This window comes from Entelurus aequoreus, linkage group LG13 (assembly GCF_033978785.1).
Source record: "Entelurus aequoreus isolate RoL-2023_Sb linkage group LG13, RoL_Eaeq_v1.1, whole genome shotgun sequence".
NCBI lineage: Eukaryota > Metazoa > Chordata > Actinopteri > Syngnathiformes > Syngnathidae > Entelurus > Entelurus aequoreus.
This window is the reverse complement of record NC_084743.1, coordinates 6,072,641-6,096,228: the sequence shown is the minus strand read 5'-3', so window position 1 is coordinate 6,096,228 and position 23,588 is coordinate 6,072,641. Positions and strand designations below refer to the sequence as shown.

At 36.6% G+C, this 23,588-nt stretch overlaps 1 protein-coding gene and 1 long non-coding RNA gene across 3 annotated transcripts; one reads left to right on the top strand and one right to left on the bottom strand.

Moving 5' to 3' along the window:
- Window positions 1-382: 382 nt before the first annotated feature.
- On the bottom strand, window positions 383-23,159 carry LOC133663100 (LIM/homeobox protein Lhx1). Of its 2 annotated transcripts, none has more exons than XM_062067321.1 (5): window positions 22,990-23,159; window positions 19,590-19,813; window positions 16,109-16,392; window positions 7,130-7,295; window positions 383-2,606 (listed from the first exon to the last, which is right to left on the bottom strand). In XM_062067321.1, exons 1-5 carry the CDS (start codon window positions 23,157-23,159, stop codon window positions 2,227-2,229), a joined length of 1,224 nt encoding a protein of 407 aa, XP_061923305.1. In that variant the 3' UTR covers window positions 383-2,226. The 2 variants fall into 2 exon arrangements, with proteins under 2 accessions (XP_061923305.1, XP_061923306.1); XM_062067322.1 differs by having other exon boundaries at window positions 383-2,495.
- LOC133663101 (uncharacterized) lies at window positions 14,101-17,114 on the top strand. Its single transcript, XR_009828242.1, has 3 exons — window positions 14,101-14,638; window positions 14,911-15,077; window positions 16,091-17,114. It is a non-coding gene; the product is annotated as an uncharacterized LOC133663101 (long non-coding RNA).
- Window positions 23,160-23,588: the final 429 nt, after the last annotated feature.

Sequence of the window (23,588 nt, the reverse complement as noted above, 5' to 3'; positions counted from 1 at the left end):
GTAGACCACGTAAACACTCGACTGTTCCAAGTCCAGGTGTTTTTAGAAGCTGGACTTCAAGTTGAAATAAAGGGTTGGCAATCCGTTGAGGGCTCGGGTCTTGGCCTTTTCAAGGCGGCGTTCCAAGGACTTGGTGGACGTTTTGACAGCAAAAGAAGACCAGGGACAAAGGGACGGTAGGACAGTCAATATGGCAGACCTACAGAGTCCGAGGCGTAGGGAATAAATACAATAAAATACAGAGTCTGTGCGTAAAGCTATTCAAGTCTTTGACAGAAGCTAAGGATGTCGTTCATGGTCCGAACATTTATGGGATGTGGAAACGTCTTTTTCCGTGTTTGGTCACTAAGCCCAGTCCCTAGCATGACACCATCGCCATACCGTTATCATTTCCTGTTTCCGCTCGCAAATCTTGTTTTATTGTTGTGATTTCCTGTTTCCGCTCGCAATTCTTGTTTTATTGTTGTGATTTCCTGTTTCCACTCGCAATTCTCGTTTTATTGTTGATTGATTGATTGAAACTTTTATTAGTAGATTGCACAGTACAGTACATATTCCGCACAATTGACCACTAAATGGTAACACCCCAATACGTTTTTCAACTTTTAATCTAATCAATTCATGGTTGCGGTTTCCTGTTTCCACTCGCAATTCTCGTTTTATTGTTGATTGATTGATTGAAACTTTTACTAGTAGATTGCACAGTACAGTACATATTCCGCACAATTGACCACTAAATGGTAACACCCCAATACGTTTTTCAACTTTTAATCTAATCAATTCATGGTTGCGGTTTCCTGTTTCCACTCGCAATTCTCGTTTTATTGTTGATTGATTGATTGAAACTTTTACTAGTAGATTGCACAGTACAGTACATATTCCGCACAATTGACCACTAAATGGTAACACCCCAATACATTTTTCAACTTTTAATCTAATCAATTCATGGTTGCGATTTCCTGTTTCCACTCGCAATTCTCGCAAGCGAGTCAAGTTTTTTGAATGGCTCTTTTAAGCGACTGACGACAACCGATTAGCAGTCGCCGGCCATTCGTTAAGGAGCCGCTTGAAGCCACCTGACTGGACCGACGTCTTGCCGACTGAAATGAAATACAAAGTGAGCCGGAGTCAAAGGAAATGAAGCAACATTTGGAAGTACTTTTCTGCTGCGTTTAGTAGCTTACGCCACGTTTATTTGGTACAAGGTCACGTTTCCTGCGCATGAGCCTCAGTTCACATTGAAGTCACATGTTTTTGCTAAAGTGAACAACTACAATAAAACATCGATTTACCCCAAAATTGGAATTTGTCCTTAAACCCTGCAGTGTAAACGTAACCAGACAAGTTTAGGTGTGCACATCGTACAATGTTGCATTCACCTTTATACACTATGTTGTGCTCATTTCCTCTTTAGTTTTATGTATTTATGTTTTAGGTTTAGGTTATTTGTAGCCTGTGTAGTTTAAATTGTTCCACAACCTTTCTGAGGGGAAAGAAAACTCTAAATAATAATTTCAGTGTCCAAGAACGGGGATAAGGTAGCACATTGTGGAGTGTTTGCAATCAAAAGAACCCAGAATAAATTACAATCAATATTTCCCACAAATAGAATCCAAAAACTTGAATTCTTTAAATCCGAATCTTTTCTTATAACTGTTTCCCGTTATTATATAAACACGTGAACAAATTCTTAGAAGAACCAGATCAAGGATCCGGTCTTTTGAACGGTTCTTTGAAAGGATCCACTCTTTCTCGTTTATTGTTTTTCTGATTTACCCTGAACTATTCTTCAGTAAGCTCTTCTATTTTGCTATTTCCTTTGGTTAAAATGTCGGTATTTTATGGATGTTGTCACACTTTGAGCGTTGTTTCCCGCAAAGCCGTCCTAACCTGCGCCTCCCATGTCCTGAGACGGAACGATCCGGCCTCTTCCAGTGCTAAAATAGCCACACTAATTACTGAGCGGTTCGCCTCGTAGCCCCGCCCACCGCAGACAAATACGTCATCTCGGGAAGAAAGGAAGCGTGGAACAGGAAATGACGAGAAGAAAAGCGACAATGTCAGGGAGATGAAGGCTGTCGTGTCAAATCTGGTTCGTACCAATAAATAATAAATAAGAAATGATACAAAAAATACTCCTGTGGTATCGACCAAACCCTGTTGGTATCCATGTTTGAATCCAGCCCGCCGCGCGAGACCCCAGTTAGCGTCCGGCCTGGCAAAGAGCTACCACACAGTGGCTTCGTTCATTTCCGTGGGCGGGTGTGACAAGTGGTTGCTGTACCCGTTGGCGTTCAGAGACAGCGAGGTGAAGGGCGGGCTGGGCCCAAACACCTCGGAGGGCATACTGTGCAGGGTCCCCGGCATGCCGGGCTCGGGGCTCGGAGAGTCCCCGGGGTGGTGGGACATGATATCGGAAAAGCGCTGCACTTCGCTGGATGGATGGTGGCCCGGAAGGGGGTGGTCCATACCTCCCAGGGGTGTGCCCGTGGGGCCTGAAGAGGGCACAAAGGGCAGATCAACTGGGGTCTGGGCTTGCGACGAAGGTGGGCCCTGAGGAAAGAAGTCATAGTTCCCTCCTGGACCATAATACTCGCTTTGATAATCTGCAGATTGACAAAATGAAGATGGATGAGCGGGGAGAAGAGGGATAACATTGAAGAAGACATGTTTGAATAGTCATGTCGGCTACATTAGTCACAGAGCCGCTTGCTCTTAATTCATTCTCGGCTGCACTTGGGTGGCTAGAACACATCCAGGCTGCAGAATTAATTAAAAGTCGGTCCATTTCGTCGGCAATTCTACAAAAGCAATTCACTCCATCCGTAAAATATCAAATATTTGACTGATTTTAAACCCACAAGAGCTCGACAGCTGACAACTGTCTTCAGAAACTAAGTGAAGATGTTCACGGATATCATGTTTTTAGAAAATACTACTAATTAAAGGTTTATGCTGGGTTGACTTGACACAGTTAAGTGTGTTGCTTTCCTTGGTGTTACTAATCTGTGTCATTGGCGTCTGACTCGCAGACTGGACTACAGTAAAAAACGGAATCTAGTGTTGAATATCAGCAAGGTAAGGAGTGGAATGCTGTCTCCGTGAGCGTTTGTCCGGTGAAATCATTCCTTCCCAGAACTCCCACCCGCCTCCTCCCGAGCTACACAATGTGGAGACCACCACGTGAAACACCGACTAAGTCTGCAAACAAACTACTATGCTAACGCTAGCTAGGACGACACATACACCTGCAATGCGTGTCATCAGCTTGTGTTGTTGTGGACTACACCACCCATGTAGGATCCAGGTCAGGTCAATGTAAGTTCTACATAAGATCAGAGTAAGATCAATGTCAAGTCCATGTCAGATTGATGTCGGGTCCAATTGACATATCGAAATATGATCAGAGTAAGATCGATGTCATGTCGACATAAGATCAGAGTAAGATCAATGTCGGGTCCATGTCAGATCGATGTCAGCTTGACATAAGATCAGCGTAAGATCAATGTTAGGTCTATGTCAAGTCCATGTCAGATCGATGTCAGGTCCAATTGTCATATCGAAATATGATCAGAGTAAGATCGATGTCAGGTCGATGTAAAATCGACATAAGATTAGCATAGGATCGTGGTCAGGTCCATTTCAGGTCTATGTGAAGTCCATGTCAGGTCGATGTAAGATTGACATAAGATTAGAGTAAGATCGATGTTAGGTCCATGTCAAGTCCATCTCAGATGGATGTCAAGTGGATGTAAGATCAACATATGATCAGCGTAAGATTGATGTCAGATCGATGTAAGATCAGCATAGGATCATGGTCAAGTCCATGTCAGGTCTATGTGAAGTCGATGTAAGATCTATGTGGGATCAACATAAGATCGATGTTAGGTCCATGTCAGGTCGATGTAAGATCCACATAAGATTAGAGTAAGATCGATGTTAGGTCTATGTAAGATCCACATAAGGTCAGCATAGGATCATGGTCAGGTCCATGTCAGGTCTGTGTGAAGTCTATGTCAGGTCCATGTAAGATTGACATAAGATTAGGGTAAGATTGATGTCAGATCGACATAACATTAGAGTAAGATCGATGTTAGGTCAATGTAAGATCCACATAAGATCAGCATAGGATCGTGGTCAGGTCCATGTCAGGTCTATGTGAAGTCCTTGTAAGATCGTCATAAGATCGATGTTAGGTCCATGTCAGATTGATGTAAGATATACATCAATATACAATGTACATGTAAAATGTAAGTCAGATTGATGTAAGATATATGTAAGATAGATGTAAAATAAATGTAAGATATAAATCAATATACAATGTATGTAATATGTATGTCAGATCAATGTAAAATAGATGTAAGATCTATGTAAGATATATGTAAGATTGATTGTTAGATATATGTAATATCGATGTAAAATAGATGTAAGATATATGTAAAATAGATGTAAGATAGATGTCAGATCGATGTAAAATAGATGTAAATATCGATGTAAAATAGATTTAAGATCGATGTAAGATATATGTAAAATATATGTAAGATATATGTAAAATATATATAAGATATATGTAAGATCGATGTAAAATAGATGTAAGATATATGTAAGATATGTGTAAAATATATGTAACATATATGTAAAATAGATGTAAGATCGATGTAAAACAGATGTAATATATATGTAAGATATATGTAAGATATATGTAAAATAGATGCAAGATATATGTAAGATATATGTAAGATATATGTAAAATAGATGCAAGATTGATGTAAGATATATGTAAGATATATGTAAAATAGATGCAAGATATATGTAAGATATATGTAAAATAGATGCAAGATCGATGTAAGATCGATGTAACATATATGTAAGATCGATGTAAAATCTATGTAAGATCTATATAAGATCTATGTAAGATACATGTAAGATCTATGTAAGATCTATGTAAGATCTATGTAAGATATATGTAAGATCTATGTAAGATGTATGTAAGATCTATGTAAGATATATGTAAGATTTGTGTAAGAACAATGTAAGATATATGTAAGATTGATGTAAGATATATGTAAAAAAAATAGATGTAAAGATGTTTGCTTTAAATTAAAATACTGTACATAAGTGTATAAAATAGATGCATTTAATTAAAATACTGGTCATAAGTGTATAAAATAGATGCATTTAATTAAAATACTGGTCATAAGTGTATAAAGTGTATAGATGTAAAGATGTTTGCATGACATTAAAATACTGGTCATAAGTATATAAAATAGATGCATTTAATTAAAATACTGGTCATAAGTGTATAAAATAGATGTAAAGATGTTTGCATGAAATTAAAATACTGTTCATAAGTGTATAAAATAGATGCATTTAATTAAAATACTGGTCATAAGTGTATAAAATAGATGCATTTAATTAAAATACTGGTCATAAGTGTATAAAATAGATGTAAAGATGTTTGCATGAAATTAAAATACTGTTCATAAGTGTATAAAATAGATGCATTTAATTAAAATACTGGTCATAAGTGTATAAAATAGATGCATTTAATTAAAATACTGGTCATAAGTGTATAAAATAGATGTAAAGATGTTTGCATGAAATTCAAATACTGGTCATAAGTGTATGAAGTGTATAGATGTAAAGATGTTGGCATGACATTAAAATACTGGTCATAAGTGTATAAAATAGATATAAGGATGTTTGCATGACATTAAAATACTGGTCATAAGTGTATAAAATAGATGTAAGGATGTTTGCATGACATTAAAATACTGGTCATAAGTGTATAAAATAGATGCATGACATTAAAATACTGGTCATAAGTGTATAAAGTGTATAGATGTAAGGATGCTGGCATGACATTAAAATACTGGTCATAAGTGTATAAAATAGATGTAAAGATGTTTGCATGACATTAAAATACTGGTCATAAGTGTATAAAGTGTATAGATGTAAGGATGTTGGCATGACATTAAAATACTGGTCATAAGTGTATAAAATAGATGTAAGGATGTTTGCATGACATTAAAATACTGGTCATAAGTGTATAAAATAGATGTAAGGATGTTTGCATGACATTAAAATACTGGTCATAAGTGTATAAAATAGATGTAAAGATGTTTGCATGACATTAAAATACTGGTCATAAGTGTATAAAGTGTATACATGTAAGGATGTTGGCATGACATTAAAATACTGGTCATAAGTATATAAAATAGATGTAAAGATGTTTGCATGACATTAAAATACTGGTCATAAGTGTATAAAATAGATGTAAGGATGTTTGCATGACATTAAAATACTGGTCATAAGTGTATAAAATAGATGTAAGGATGTTTGCATGACATTAAAATACTGGTCATAAGTGTATAAAATAGATGTAAGGATGTTGGCATGACATTAAAATACTGGTCATAAGTGTATAAAATAGATGTAAAGATGTTTGCATGACATTAAAATACTGGTCATAAGTGTATAAAATAGATGTAAAGATGTTTGCATGACATTAAAATACTGGTCATAAGTGTATAAAATAGATGTAAAGATGTTTGCATGACATTAGAATACTGGTCATAAGTGTATAAAATAGATGTTTGCATGAAATGAAGTTGTGATTTAGACAAAGCAAGTGTGTGCTTCATGTTAAGTTGATGTTCTAGAATGTGCTTAGAAAGATTGTACACTTTTTGTTGACAATCATTCAAAAGGTCACAACTTTAGGAGGCTTTTACTTTATAATATATTTTTGTTTTTGTTAAATCCTTACTTGAAAACAACTTGACACCGCTTTGTGCTTATTACCAAACATTGAACTAAGAACATTTACATTGAAAAACATTGAAAGCCTTTATTGAGTCCCAATAGTCAGACCTTCTAAGGTGAAAAGCCTGATTGTGATATTTCCCTAGCTTGTTCTCTGTTGCACTGTAATATTCTATTAAAACATTACGACTGTTAGTAGATTTAAAATGAGCTTTAGTAGTAATTGACATGACACACTGCTAGTTTAAGAAAGTCCACCTCTCCTAAATGGTTGCTATAGTAGAAGTCAAGTACAAAACTGGACTGGACGTATTTGAGGACATTTGAAAAGTTGGTTGTCACGCATTTGAAGAAGAGAACTCACCTCCGTAGTAAGAGAAAGGTCCATTTGGGATAAGCTCTCCTGGTTCCAAGCGGTCCACCAGGGTCCTCATCCGCCTGGGGCTCCTGAAGAAGGCATGCCTTCGGGCCCCCAGAGCACTCAACTGCTTCATGCGTCTCTCTTTGGAACGACGGTTCTGGAACCACACCTGAAACACACCAGGTCTCTCTTACCAATCACATACCATTTATATAATCCATCTCAGACGCTGAACCGTGTTAAACGTCTATTTCGCCTAAAAGTGCCCCCATGACACTTCTTTTGTTTTCTTCTAGAAAATCCTAAATGATATCCAGTGACATGTCTTCAGTCCCTGACCACGTTAGTTACTTCATATGATATCTAACATATGGTGTTTGTAATGTACACGTAATATGCAATCACTGCACAAAACAGGTGAAATTTCCTTAAATAAATTAAAAACAATGTTGAATATTCAAAACAAAAATGGTATAATTCAATATAAAGAAAAAAGTACATATTAAATCCAACTTTTTTTATATTAATTTAATATAAAAGTATAATAAAAGCATTTTAATTGTTTTTGTATGGATTTTAATTGTTGCTACGTCATTTTTTGATATGGAATTCAAATATGTTGTGTATTTAACGTAAATTGTACAATATATTTATGCAGATTTTAGGTTTTTTTAATGTATTTTTATTATTGCTAAATCCTGTAGAACAGGTGTGTGATTGAGGGCTACATTGCAGTTATGGATGAATAGTATTAGAATGTAAATGTACAAGAAGTCGCCTTATTATAATATCACACATTTTATTATTATACATCATTTTTGACGTACACTGTAAATAAAAATATCTGTAGTATTTCCCACAATTATCCCATTAAATTGACTTTGTTTTTTTTTGTTTTTTTTACAGCATCCCTGTATTTTACAGTAAAATTCCGGCAACTGAGCTGCCAGTTTGTTTGTTTTTTTACCGTACAATCTATTGTTATTGTTATAATGTACAATTTAATGAATAATATAAGTCAAGTAGATATTTAAGTATTTATTCAAATATTTTGTGGAATGTAAGCTAATGTATTATTAATGTTGAAAAGATATGAAGTACATGAAGAGTTAGATAAAGTACTTTATTGATGGATATTATTTCCAGGCTTTTAACAGGCCACATAAAATCATGTAGCGGGCCAGATGTGGCCCACGGGCCTTTAGTTTGACACCCGTGATGTTTTTTGCTATATCATTTAAATATATAGTATATGTAAATAATAACAATTGTCTGATATTTGCATCTTTTAGTTATTTAATGATTGTTGCTAATAGTCAAATACTCTCATTTGTTGTTAATAATTTATCATTTTTATAATTTATAATAATTTGTTAATAATATTAAAGTCACTAGCGACATTAATTACATGTTATGTGAAATTATTAAATCTAAAGCAAGTATATGAAATATATTCCTTAAGTTTGGGTTTGTGATGTACACATAATGTGCAATCACCATGCAAAAAAAGGTTCATTTTTCCTAAACACATTAAAAACAATGTTGAATATGTATTACAAAATAAAAATATTTAAAAATAAGAAATTATATACTGAATCCAAAATTGTAAATATTATTTTCAAAATAACATTATATTATAAACATGTTAATTGTTTTTGTATGGATGTTAATTGTCGCTATATCATATTTTGATATATATGTTTTACAATGTATCCATGCACATTTTAGTTTTTCCAATTGATTGTTATTGTTGAATATTTTTCTATATAATTGAAATGTTTGGAATACTTTTAAAACATAATTGTTTAATATATGCAAGTTGTGGTGTTTTTTTTAATGTTGACATATTATGATATTTTGCATAATGTTGTGATGTGTCTGAGTTATTCATTGAGAGTGTGTCAGAGGAGACAATGGGAAGAAGAGCCATGAAAAAGGTCTGAAGCTCATCATCTTGGCTTCAAATGCTAATCTTGGCTAAATACGATCGCACAATCCTCAGCTGTGCCAAAACTCCCGGCAGCCAGTTGGCGACTTTGCCTCGCCAAGTGCGCCAGGAATTTTTTTAAAAAAGGAGGCATATAAATTACCCATTTCCTAATCAACCTCACCAGTCGGCCAACTATTTTTTTCCCCCTTGTAAATGAAATCCACGTTCAATTCCAGTGGAGGAGGCCGCTTGTAAATTGGGGTGACGAATGTGAGAGAATGGAGCCTGCACGGCCTCGCCAGTCTGGCAGCTTGTGTTGACACCTCGCCATCAAACATAAGCTGTCACATGACACCTTTTAATGAGCGCATCATGTCGGGAAAGATGCATGGTCACCGGAAGAAGCAGAGCCGGAGAATTGTACGTGTGCTACGTGGGAGAGTGTTTTTCCAACCACACAGTCTGCTGTGCCGTGGGAGATGATGTCATAAAAATTATTTTTGTTGTTGTCGAGTGTCGGTGCTGTCTAGAGCTAAACGTGTAATACTCTTCCATATCAGTAGGTGGCAGCAAGTAGCTAAATGCTATGGAGATGTCGAGAACATGCTTTGTGGTGATCACAAAGGTAAAAAGGTTCAACCAAAAATAAACAAAAGGCGAGTGCCGCTAAGAAAAGGCATTGAAGCTTAGGGAAGGCTATGCAGAACGGAACTAAAACTGAACTGGCTGCAAAGTAAACAAAAACAGAATGCTGGACGACAGCAAAGACTTACAGCGTGGGGAGCAGCAGACGGCGTCCACAAAGTACATTTGTACATTACATGACAATCAACAATGTCCCCGCAAAGGACAGCGACAACTTGAATAGCCTCGATTGCTAAAACAAAGCAGGTGCGGGGGATTAGCGCTCAAAGGAAGACATGAAACTGCTACAGGAAAATACCAACAAAACAGGAAAATCCACCAAAATAGGAGCGCAAGACAAGAAATAAAAGACTACACACAGGAAATAACTCCAACTAAGTCAGGGGGTGATGTGACAGTACTTTGAGACAAGAGCTATAGTCATGCATGCTAGGTTATGGTTTGAATTCTTATCCAACACTTGCCACAACAACTTTTTACTGTCAATATCAGCTGCTGAGTTTCATTTTTTTAAGTTTTCTGTTGATGGTGTAACAAGGGACTACTCACTCCCGTATAAAACATACTGTCGATGTTTCAACTTGATTAACCGTACTAGACTACTGCAACTCACTTCTTGTGGGGATCCCCAGCAAGAACATCCGGAAGCTGCAGTACTTACAAAATAGTGCTGCTAGGATCCTGATGAGAGTGCGGAAATACGACTACATCACACCCGGTTCTCAAATCCCTTCACTGGCTTCCTGTTCCACTCAGGATTGAATACAAAGTCTCCCTACTAACTCACCAGTGCCTCCATGGAAATGCCCCCCCTCCCCCCTCTACTTTAAAGAACTGCTCACCCCCAAATCCGCTCCGGACAGGCTAACCTCTTCCAACCTCCGAGGACAAAGCTCCGAACTATGGGAGACCGGGCTTTCTGCTCCACCGCTCCCAGTCTGTGGAACGCTCTCCCTGACCACCTGAGGGCACCACAGACTGTGGATGCTTTAAAAAAAAAGGCTTAAAAACCCTTCTTTTTAAAAAAGCCCTTTTTAGATATGTTTTTAAATGCACTGTAGCACTTTCAGGTTTTTTTGCTCAATGTAATGTGCTTTTACAAATCAAATATATTATTATTATTGATTAAATAGCAACTATGTACGACAGACCTGGGCAACATAGGGCCCGCGGGCCACATGCGGCCCATTAAGATTTTCAATCCGGCCCGCCGGACGTTCTACATCATTTTTTTAGATCTTTAACATCAAAACTGTCGCCGCCATTATGATGTGCAGTGCTGTTTTTAAATGACCGTAAGTCTTGAACTATAGAAAGTATTTCAATGGTCGAAATCTGCAATTTTGAGTGTTTTATGAGTTATTATGGTAATATACGTCACAGCAGCTCAGACTAAAAACAAAGCAGAGTGGGCGGGGTTTGTTTTCAGAGCATGTGTCAGGAACAGATTAGGAAGCACATTTTTACAACAAATTTCTGCATAAAAGTGATAATATATCATATGGAAAGTGTTTATTACACTTTGCATTCATATTTTGCCATTTGTTACATTTTTGTTGTGTTTTTGCTTGATTGTAAAAGATACACAATTATGGAGGAGCTGGTCTGAGAAGTCAAAGATGTTCATATGTTGTTAATATTCAGTGTTTTATTGTTCATAGTTAATATTGTAAATCCCACTTTCTTTTTTTTTAATGTAAATTTTGGGTGTACCATTCAGGGAAAAACTTTAAAATTCCAATCCGTTTTTTTGAGGTGGTCTGTCATAACTTTTTTAGAATTGTATCGGACATTGTGACTTTTGGAATTAGTGTTCCTGGGAAAAAAGGGAGCCAAACACACATACTGTACAGCATATTTTTACAGCTAAATGTGTATATATCATTTATACACACATTGGCCCCCCAGACAAATTGTTATCTCAATGTGGCCCCCGAGTCAAAACATTAGCCCAGCTCTGATGTACGATATTCATTGCACTCTAACCAGCGTTGTCCTGGTCACACAGAAAAAGCCGTGAGTGGTCTTGCGAGCATGTAGCTGGGAGACGCTACAACTTCCTGTTTACATTGGGCGCCTCACGCAAACAACCAATCACACGCCTTCTTATTGGGACGCGCGTTAGATTGAGAGTATTTCTGGCAGCCAACCGACACAAAACGAAAAGTAACGAGTAGAACGTTTAGAACGTGCTTACAAAGTACAAAGAAGAAGAATTATGATAAACAGCGTCAACATTATCTTCATCTCAGTATGTTGATCACGACTGACTTCGTGATCTATTACAACAACGGCTGTATGAATCATTCACGGATGTCATTGTGCGACAAAAAGAAGTCAGTAAATGAACGTATGTATTTGTAAACGCTCTGAAGTGGGGGAGGGGTAGGGTTAAATAAGCTTTGCTTCTTCCTACTTCTTTTCGGACATGATGTCAAGTGAAATGACATGAAATGGTGTGATGTATTATGCTGTAAGTGTGTTCATGTTCCAAATCAACTAAAGAAAGAAATAAATAATTATCTGTAAATTGAGCGCAGCAAAAGTATCAATTTTCTTAGGTACATCATTATTGACTGTACGTAAGCATTTGTTTTTGTTTTTTTTCAATTTGTCGCACTTTTATTATTTCATTATTTTTATCTTGCAATTTTACTTTTTATCCGAATCCTTTCACCGTATTTTCTTTTGCACTATCTTGTTTGGCTTATGCATTGTTTATGTTCTTTGTTTGTTTTTGTTTTTTTGTTTTTTGCTCTGTGCTTTTTAACCTGCAAAGCACTTAGGTCTAGAGATGTCGATATATGCGTTAAAATGTAATATCGGAAATTATCGGTATCGTTTTTTTTATTATCGGTATCGGTATTATTATTATTTTTATGTTTTTTGTGGTTTTTTTTATTAAATCAACATAAAAAACACAAGATACACTTACAGTTAGTGCACCAACCCAAAAAACCTCCCTCCCCCATTTACACTCATTCACACAAAAGGGTTGTTTCTTTCTGTTATTAATATTCTGCTTCCTACATTATATATCAATATATATCAATACAGTCTGCAAGGGATACAGTCCGTAAGCACACATGATTGTGCGTGCTGCTGGTCCACTAATAGTACTAACCTTTAAAAGTTAATTTTACTAATTTTCATTCATTACTAGTTTCTATGTAACTGTTTTTATATTGTTGTACTTTCTTTTTTATTCAAGAAAATGTTTTTAATTTATTTATCTTATTTTACTAATTTTTTAAAAAGTACCTTATCTTCACCATACCTGGTTGTCCAAATTAGGCATAATAATGTGTTAATTCCACGACTGCATATATCGGTTGATATCGGTATCGGTTGATATCGGTATCGGTAATTAAAGAGTTGGACAATATCGGAATATCGGATATCGGCAGAAAGCCATTATCGGACATCCCTACTTTGGTCCAATTCAAAAATTGTTGTAAACGTGCTATATAAATAAAGTTGCCTTGCCTTGCCTACATAATTAGTGTACCGTGCGTTTTTATTCGTTCTCAGCATTTTTACTATTGAAACATACTTTCTGTCATTTCGTCACGCTCTCGCGTTTGATAACAATATAGTGTTCTATTTAAGAATACATTTGATACTTTTACTCCGATAGACTAACACTAGGACAAAAAAGTTGAGCTAAGGAAAATGAGGACGAGATATATTACATACCCAATTCTTCCCAAAATTAAAGAAATACAATCTAAAATTATTAGCGGAATATACCCTTCAAAGGATTTTTTTTCAACTTAAATGTAACATGGAGGTTGATGGCCGTTATATCTGTGGAGCTGTAGAGGATGTCAATCATCTGTGTGTGTGGAATGTGAGAGTGTACATGTGTGTGTGTGTGTGCGTGTGATACTGAATGTGTACGTGTGTGTGTGTGTGTGTGTGAGAGTGTACATGTGTTTTGGGAGGAGATGAGAGATGGGCTGAGAAACAAGGGTGTGGAGATGTCCCCATTCTCTATAGAAAGAGATCACATTTGGTATTTTTTTTATAAAGGACTGTAACATAGAAATGTTTGTCAATATTATTATGCTCCAGGCAAATGTTTTTCTACATAAATGTCAATTTATGAAAGTAAGGCCTACATATTCTAATTGGCTTAATGGGTTACAATTATCAATCAAATCTTGGAGGATGATTAATAGTACAAAATCACTTAAATTGATATCTTTGTTAAAAACATTTAAAGTGATTTTTTTTTTGTTATTATTATAATTGTTTTCATATTTTTTTGTACTATTACTCTATCTGTATTTGTGTTTGTTTTCTTTCCTTGATGTTGAAAGTGCCTTGACTTTTGTGTGAATTATAAATGTATGTTTGTTTAAAAAAAAAAATATTCGGGTCCTGTCTTTAAAATCGCTACTTCCGGTTCCGGTGTCGGGATATGAAAACACATTAATTTTGTTCTGCTTTCATTTCTGTTGATATTTTTGTAGATGTTTCTATAGGAGTCTTGGAACTTTTTGCCACATCTAAAGTATGTTTTTGACATGTTAGCCAGAGTATCTGGCACACGGCACGGAGTCTTTATATCCGCTTTTTCAACACAATCAGGATTCCTAACACAAGACTGCCATGGACATTATTGACTACAGAGATTTAATGACACGTGATAGTCTTCTGCTCTTCTTGGACTTTTATCAAACGCTTGACTCACTGGAACATGACCTTCTTTTAAGTTTCACAAATAATTAAAAGACTTAATTAAAAATAAAATAATTAACGCGTTTTATTTCTTGTTTTACGGCAGCCAATGGCTGCACGAAGTACTGCGATGTCGTCTGCCGACCAACAACGTAGAAGAAGAAGAAGGAATATGATTGGTTCTCTGTGGGAGGCGCCAAGATAAACAGGAAGTGGCGGCAAAATGACTTCGACGGCGTCACTTTTTTTGTGAGGTAAAGTCTAATTATTATAAAGTTGTTACTTACTGTTGGGATTTATTAGCAACACTTTTACGTGTACTGTACGTAAGTGTAACTACGCGATTACTGTACCGTGCGTTTTTATTTGTTCGAGGCATTTTTGCTATTTAACCATACTTTCTGTCATTTCGTCATGCTCTCGCGTTTGATAACAATAAAGTGTTCTATTAAATAATACATTTGACACTTTTACTGCGATATACTTACATTAGGCACACACGTAACGTTTCTTTTCATCACGGCAGCCAATGGCTGCACGAAGTACTGCGATGTCGTCTGCCGATCAACAACGTAGAAGAAGAAGAAGAAGGAATATGATTGGTTCTCTGTGGGAGGCGCCAAGATAAACAGGAACTGACGGCCCGGCGACCATGGCGGCAAAATGACTTCGACGGCGTCACTTTTTTGTGAGGTAAAGTCGAATTATTAAGATGTGCTATTTGGATTTACACAGTGTGAAAAACACATTTGAAAATGAATTTTACCTTTGCAACCTCATTATACTATTGGCTAAGTTTTATATTCATAAATGTAAGTTTCTCAATACCCGACTAGTTTTTTTCTGCATTTTAAAAATAATTAGAATTTTAATTTAAAACATTTTGTACCTCTAACAACCAAACATCTGTTAAAGCTATGATGCTGTGCTCCAAATTTAAATTATTTACGGAACTTGTGTGAGCCTATGGCGTTACACACACTCACACACACACATATATATATATATATATATATATATATATATATATATATATATATATATATATATATATATATATATATATATATATATATATATATATATATATATATTATTGACTTTACAACCCCCTGCCGTGGTTTTGTACTGTTTCTGCACTTGGTTTTGATAATTATATATTTGATTATATGTAAAAATAAAAAAGTTAAATTATTATAAAGTTGTTGTCATATTATGAATATCATATTATAAAATGTATGTCAGATTGATGTAAGATAAATGTAAAATAGATGTAAGATATAAATATACATATAAAATAGATGTAAGATCGGTGGAAACTAGATGTAAGATATATGATGTATCTATTTTCCATCTTACATCTATTTTATATCTATATTTATATCTTACATCTATTTTACATATACCTTACATCAATATTGCATTCTATTTTAGTTACTTTATTGAGTTTACAACCCCCTGGCGCTGTTTTGTACTGTTTCTGTACTTGTTTTGATTGTTATTATTTCTTTGATTATATGTAAAAAAAAAATTAAAAAAAAGTAATTATTATAAAGTTGTTACTGACTGTTTGGATTTATTAGCAACACTTTTACGTGTACTGTACTTAATGTGTAGTATTAATTATACGTATTCAACAGATCGCAGCAGTTTAGATGTCGAGTCACTCAAGTCATTTTTGTCTTGTACTTTTACTGTCATGTTAGTGCGAGCGTGACGCTGACCTGGATGACCCTCATGTTGAGGCCGGTCTCCTGGGCCAGTTGCTCCCTGATGTGCCTGGTGGGTTTGGGGGTCGCGGCAAACGCCGCCTTCAGCGTCTCCAGCTGCTTGGCCTTGATGGTCGTCCGCGGGCCGCGCCGCTTGCCGCCCAGGTTCTGGTCGTCGTTTTCGTTATTTACAGTTTCCTTATCCGAGAGGGCGGCCATCTCCGTGTCCTTCAGGACCACGTCGTCCTGCAGGGGGTCTTGGGAGTCCGGGGATAAACTGGGGTCACTGCACGCCGTAACTGGAAATGAGAATGTTTTAAATGGAGATTATAATCACATCTGATATGCAAACAAATGACGTAAACACTCACTGTGTAGGTGTGGGAAATGAATACTCTTATAATACATGTTTCATAACAACATCGTCCAAATATACACAATCTATTCCACATATTTTCTAGCAACCCTTCAAACTGGGGGATTTTCACAGCTGTGGCTGTAGGCAACCTCCCAATATATACAGTATATATCTGTTTTAATTAACTCCATAAGATGACAGAAGCTGTATTAGGAATTTCTGCATGCGCTTTAAAATGTTGCTACACATCTGGTTGGTGAGATGAATTATAATAAATATCTTTAAAATAATTAAAAGAAATTGGATACATATATGGCCTATAATCTGCATTTTGGGATGAATAGTTTGCCTAGTTAATCCATCCATCCATTTTGTACCGCTTGTCCCTTCCGGGGTCGCGAGGGGTGCTGGAGCCTATCTCAGCTGCATTCAGGCGGATTGCGGGGTACTCCCTGGACTATTTAATATGCAACATAATTAGCTTCGCATCGAAAAACATTAGCCGTTGTGGCAATAGGCAACCCCCCTGATGTGTATTCAAAAAGATTAACTCCCAAGATGGCGGTATGGATGTTTGAATTGTCATGCAGTATCTGCACGTCCATTACAGAGTTGAAAATACTTCATTCTGTATGCTTGTTGTTTAAATGGTTTGTATGTCAAATTGGGCAACATGATCTCATTTTGAGTGACACCTTGCGTTGTTAAATGTAAAGCATTCATTTTCATTTCACAACCAAACATTTGTAATGGAAATAACATTTTGCTGTGTGTTGAAACATTAAAGATGTTGGGTTCACGTTTGACAATACTACTGCTGTCTCTGCTCCCCGGGGTCCTGTCATTTTACACAATACGGATACGATATGGATTGATATTGTAATATTTACACAAAGTGTTTACAAACAAGTACGTTCCAGTCTTTGGCTAGCAGGCTTTAGTGCCAAGGAGAATTAAGGCTTAATTAAATATGCTCCTTTGTGGGTAAAATCTCCTGTTTGAGAACACTTGGAAATGTGTAAACAAAAGTGGATCACATGAACGCCGTGTGCCGCCATTTTCAGCTCGCAACTTCTATTGGCCCTCAGCTTATTCTAGAAAATAATATGTAGTGACTATTGATGAAAAAATATTACACTAATTAGCATACATCGTATTGCTTTTAGCATCTTTCATGTACAAAATGAACCAAAAGGTGACCTTAAAATCGAGGTCTGTATACAATAAGTGATGAGAGTGTACTGTTACAGTAGTTTTATAGAACATGTCATCAGTAAATAAAACCAACGACACTTTTGTTTTATAGGCAATGTTTTCCGTCATTGGGTCAGACGCAGGGCAGGGCCGTACTGCTGACAACTGTATCACCATATAAGTGTTTTGTTTCGGTTGATATCAATAATGATTGATATTTTTTATGGCTTATGGAAAATAAGGATCTTGAGAAAAGTATATTTTATTTGTAATGTAATTTCCTGTGATTATAATCCCCCCCAGCTATCAAGGCAGAAAGGAAATGTCAACACAAGCATGGAAAACACTCAAACAATGTCAACAAAATAGTAAAATCACATTGAACACTTAACAATAAGCTCTTAAAATGAAGGAATATGGAAGAAATGCTTCATAAAGTGTAAGAAAACTGTGAAAATGTAAACATAGAGAAACCTGTGAAGAACTATTTTCTGCAGGTTTAATGCTAGGAAATAACGTCTGTCTAACATTAATTTGCCCTATTATTACTTTTTAACTATGGAAATTATATTTTGTTTTGCAGTAATTGTTTAAATATGATTAATACATCGGTCGACATCGATAATTATAGACATTTTTTATGACATATGGGAAATATGGAGCAGGAGAAAAGTATATTTTATTTAAAATGTAACTGCCTGAGATTATAATCCCTCAGTTATCAAGGCAGAAAGGAAATGTCAACACAAGCATGGAAAACACTCAAAAAATGTCGACAAAATAGTAAAATCTCATTGAACACTTCACAATAATCTTTAAAAAGGAATGTGCAAAAATAAGGAATATGTAAGAAATACTTAAAATGTAAGAAAACTGTGAAAATGTAGACAGAGAAACCTGAGAAGAACTATTTTCTGCTGGTTTAGTGCCAGGAAATAACAGTTGTGTAACATTAATTTTTTGTTTTGCAGTAATTGTTTGAATATGATTAATATATCGGTCGATATCAATAATTATTGACATTTTTTATGACCTATGGGAAATGAGGAGCAGGATAAAAATATATTTGATCTAAAATGTATAAATAAATATCGAGGCAGAAAGGAACTGTCAACTCCCCCCCACCCTCCACACCCCTGATTGTAAATAATGTAAATAATTCAATGTGATTATCTTGTGTGATGACTGTATTATGATGATAGTATATATGATAGTATATATCTGTATCATGAATCAATTTAAGTGGACCCCGACTTAAACAAGTTGAAAAACTTATTCGGGTGTTACCATTTAGTGGTCAATTGTACGGAATATGTACTTCACTGTGCAACCTACTAATAAACGTCTCAATCAATCAATCAACACAAGCATGGAAAAGACTCAAACAATGTTAACATTTTAAAATCAGAATACACGCTTAACAATAAGCTCGTAAAATGCAGGGATATGTAAGAAATGCTTCATAAAGTGTACAAAAACTGTGAAAATGTAAACAGAGTAACCTGAGAAGAACTTTTTTCTGCAGGTTTAGTGGCAGGAAGTTACAGCTGTGCTCTAAAGGGTGAGCGCGGCTAAGGCGGTGTGGTCTTAGTGGGGATGAGTGCCTTGCATCATGTTCAGACCACATTGGTCTGACTACGGTCCCTCGGTTGGCGTGTCACTCCCACTGATCAGTTATCACTTCATACTTACGCTTTCTTCCCACCAAGAAGAGAAAAATTATATTTATTGAACGCACTTTTTATGTATATCGATTACGTATCCATCGCAATATATATTGATATCACTTTATCAGCCCTAATTAGATTTATTTGATGGTCCTTGAACGCACCACAGTTACTGCTGGTCAAATATTATGTATCTGTAATCTAGGTCCTCTATCAGAAAAGAGCAGGGGGGAAAAAAAGCTAATATTTAGCACGTAGATGTGCACCGTGAACGTACCCGAGAGCAGGCTGGCGTCCTTCACGCTGGCGTTGGTGACGTAGTCGTCCTTGCACACAAACTTGTTCTCGTCGATGATGTAGAGCTCCTCGCCGGTGGAGAGCTGCTTGTTGCACATCATGCAGGTGAAGCAGTTGAGGTGGAAGACCTTGCTGCGCGCCCTCCTCACCAGGTCGCTGGGGCAGATGCCCTGCGAGCAGCCGCCACACTTGGTGCCGAACCTCCTGCGGGGACACGCAGCTTCTTGTCATGTCGTGCACAACACGGCACGCACCTTTATCCGCTCATGCAAAACGCCTGCGCGCACAACGTTGACCATTTAAAACCCCCTTAAGATCTTGTCTTTCTTCTTCTTTTCTAACATGTTTAGTCCGCCGACCAGAACCTTTTCTTATCTTATATTTCTTAACCTTATCCTCCAAGATCCACGTGTTGGTGATGACAGGATGCAAGGAAATCATCAGATATTATACACTGCAGGCCTTCTCAATGACGTGCTTTATCAGTATCAGCCTGCTCATTGCAGCCATCAGTCCTCATCTTGTTTATATAAATATCAGCACAGATTGTTTTATTCATTTTAGTTTTGGAGGTTAAAGTGTTTGATATTTACTGAGTTGAATGTATTATTATTTGTCAGTATCAGGTGGTTCGAGTCGGTCAAAAACATTTTCTTTAAGGATTTTTTCCCCCCGATTTTTGGCAAAGAATTTTCTGTACAGACTAAAATAACGTTATTTGTCGTAAATGGATCTACATATTTTTGTTTTCTTTCACACTGATATACAGTCAGATGTACAGGTTGTCGGCCATTTTTGTTTTCAGGTCACATTCTGGGTTCGTTGGTTACATTTCTTCATAGTTTTTTGTGTCGTGTTCTAAACCAGGCCGTGTTTATTTCCTTTTAAGAATGTGTCGCAGGCCAACAAAAAGCAATATACGGGCAATAAAAGGCCCCCGTGCCACACTTTGGACACCCCCGGCCATAAGTCTATTAATCTCGCATGTTTAATATTAATATTATCTTTTGAAATAAATGTGTTTTTGTTTTCAGGTCACATTTTGGCTTCATTGGAGCGGTTACATTTTTTTACAGTTTTTTTGTGTCTCCTTCTAATCCAGGACGTGTTTATTTCCTTTTAAGAATGTGTCGCAGGCCAATAAAAAGCAATATACGGGCAATAAAAGGCGCCCGTGCCACACTTTGGACACCCCCGGCCATAAGTCTATTAATCTCGCATGTTTAATATTAATATTATCTTTTGAAATAAATGTGTTTTTGTTTTCAGGTCACATTTTGGCTTCATTGGAGCGGTTACATTTTTTCATCGTTTTTTTGTGTCTCCTTCTAATCCAGGCCGTGTTTATTTCCTTTTATTCAAGTGTTGCAGGCCAACAAAAAGCAATTTACAGGCAATAAAAGGCCCCCGTGCCACACTTTGGACATAAGTCTATTAATCTCGCATGTTTAGTCTTAATATTATCTTTTGAAATAAATGTTTTTTTGTTTTCAGGTCACATTTTGGCTTCATTGGAGCGGTTACATTTTTTAATAGTTTTTTTGTGTCTGCTTCTAATCCAGGCCGTGTTTATTTCCTTTTATTCAAGTGTTGCAAAAGCAATCTGCGGGCCGCAAAAGGCCCCCGTGCCTTACATTGGACACCCCCGGCCATAAATCTATTAATGTTCAATATGAATATTATCTTTTATAATAAACGTGTTCAAACGAAAAAAAGACTTTATGGCGATAAAACCATTTTATTTGACTCTTCTCCGCTTTTTTTGTATCGTTTTTATTGCTACAAATGATTGTATTGTTCATTTATTTAAGACAAAATGACAATCAACACTGAAAGAATCATTTTATTTTGTGTGTACATTAGCAATTGTACTGATCTATTGGTCAAGTATGGATGATTGTTTTATTCTATCATTATAATTATCATTACTTTATTGTTAGAGTACAAAAATTAGTTTTTTCATGTTTAACAAAAGGACAAAAAAAACAAATTTTAAGGTAATATTTTACGGCCAACACATTTTGATATTTAGTGAATGTTGCGTGTGTAAAAGGTGATAATTATTGCAAGCCTATTAGTCCAGGTGTGATCTCTCCAACGTGTATTGTCCGTCTGATTGTTGATCTTCTCTCCAGCATTGAAATGTGCGCTGCGGCGGCCCGCGGGTTCGAGCCCGAGTGCGACCTTGTTTGCTTGTTTGCTCCAAGTGTGATTTCCGCCCCGCCGCGAGCCGACACTCGTTAAACGCCGCCTCCCCCCCGCGTCTTTTCGCCCCGCATAACAATCCAAATGAAGAAGCTTTTAATTAGTGCCTCCTCATCAAAGATTATTGACAAGCGGTCTGCGCGTGCAAAATGCGTCAATGCGCTTTTTCTTCCTTCATATTGGATCACATCGCCCTTTTTCACATGTAAACTTATCACCGACATTTCTATTGCAAAATGATCACATTTCATTCATTTCTTTAATTCCACTTTTTAGATATATTGCTGCGTTTTAGTATTTTTACTGGCAAACTAAATGAATGAGCTTTAATATTACATTGAAGTTACGTCAATATTTTAAACGCTTCATTGGTTTGAACCAAAACATGTAAACATTGTTGTATGATTACTTTTACTGTTATGATTGCATTACGCAATCATACACATGTTTACTAGGCCTTCCATCAAGATGCTATTGTATATTATAATAATAAGTATTTACACCGCGTTGTTAATTGTACAAGTATGTGGAAAAAGTCCATAATAATAAGTCCATTTAAATCTATATAACGTCTCATATACCCTTTTCCACAAATTAAAAATACCAAACGGCTTGATTAAACAAATATGTCATATTTCATTTAAAGGAGGACGAACCGGAAAAATAATACTGCTTATACATGAAGAAATTGTTGTATCTAAATGTATATAATGTCTCTATACACTTTTACACAAATGCTTGATTTAAAAAAATATATATATATCATATTCAATTTAAAGTGAGGATGAATCGGAATACTAAAACTGCTGTTACATGAAGAAATCGTTTTGTTTAAATATATATAACGTCTCGTATACCCTTTTACACACATGCTTGATTAAAAAAAAAAATCATATTTAATTTAAGTGAGGATAAACCGGAATACTAATACTGCTGTTACGTGAATAAATACATAATAAATCGTTTTGTTTAAATATATATAACGTCTCATAGAAATTAGAAATATGTATATATATATATATATATATATATATATATATATATATATATATATATATATATATATATATATATATATATATACACACCCTTTTTCACAAAAGCTTGATTAAAAGATGTCATATTTGGGACACTGAGAAGGTGCCACCTGAACCGGCCCAGTAATCTGGTGTTACCTGAAGAAATCGTTCTTGCAGTAAAGTCTCCCGTCCCTGGAAAAGCACTTCTCCGTCAAGTTGCACTTGCAGTCCGCGCACTGCACGCACTTGACGTGCCAGGCTCGGTCCAGCACGTTGAGCAGAAAGCGGTCCAGGATGGGCCTCTCGCAGCCCGCACAGTGCACCATGACGCCGGCTCGGTACCGCGGGACGGAGTCAGCAGCAGCAGCAACAGCCGAACATCGGCGGCACCAGCCCGAATCGGACCTTCTGGGTCAGTCCGCGCGTGTCCGAGTGAAGGAAGAATCGACCTCTGGATCCTGGATGGTGTTTATCCGTCCAGATAGAAGAAGATGAAACGAATATCCCAACTTCATCCGCGCCTGGACGCACCGGCGGTTCCGGTGGGTGTTGGGCTCATTGCGTCCGCCTGCGGTGCCGTGACGCGTCACGTCTGCACTGGCGGGAAGAAGAAACTCTTCTCTATACCTTTTGCTCCAGCCCGATGACGTCACCCGCCCTCGCCGGACCAATCAGCGGCGCGCCAGCAGACAACAAACCCAACCTTCGTCCGCCGAACGTCCGCCGCGAGTCGGGACTGAAAAGCCGCCGAGTGT

What these genes read in the sequence shown, in the direction of transcription:
- LOC133663100 (XM_062067321.1), bottom strand. Translation starts at nt 23,159, where the DNA reads ATGGTGCACTGTGCGGGCTGCGAGAGGCCCATCCTGGACCGCTTTCTG. An exon ending in GGACGCCAGCCTGCTCTCGG is followed by an intron (nt 16,393 to 19,589) that starts GTACGTTCACGG and finishes TCTCATTTCCAG; the next exon opens with TTACGGCGTGCAGTGACCCC. An exon ending in TCAACATGAGGGTCATCCAG is followed by an intron (nt 7,296 to 16,108) that starts GTCAGCGTCACG and finishes GGTGTGTTTCAG; the next exon opens with GTGTGGTTCCAGAACCGTCG.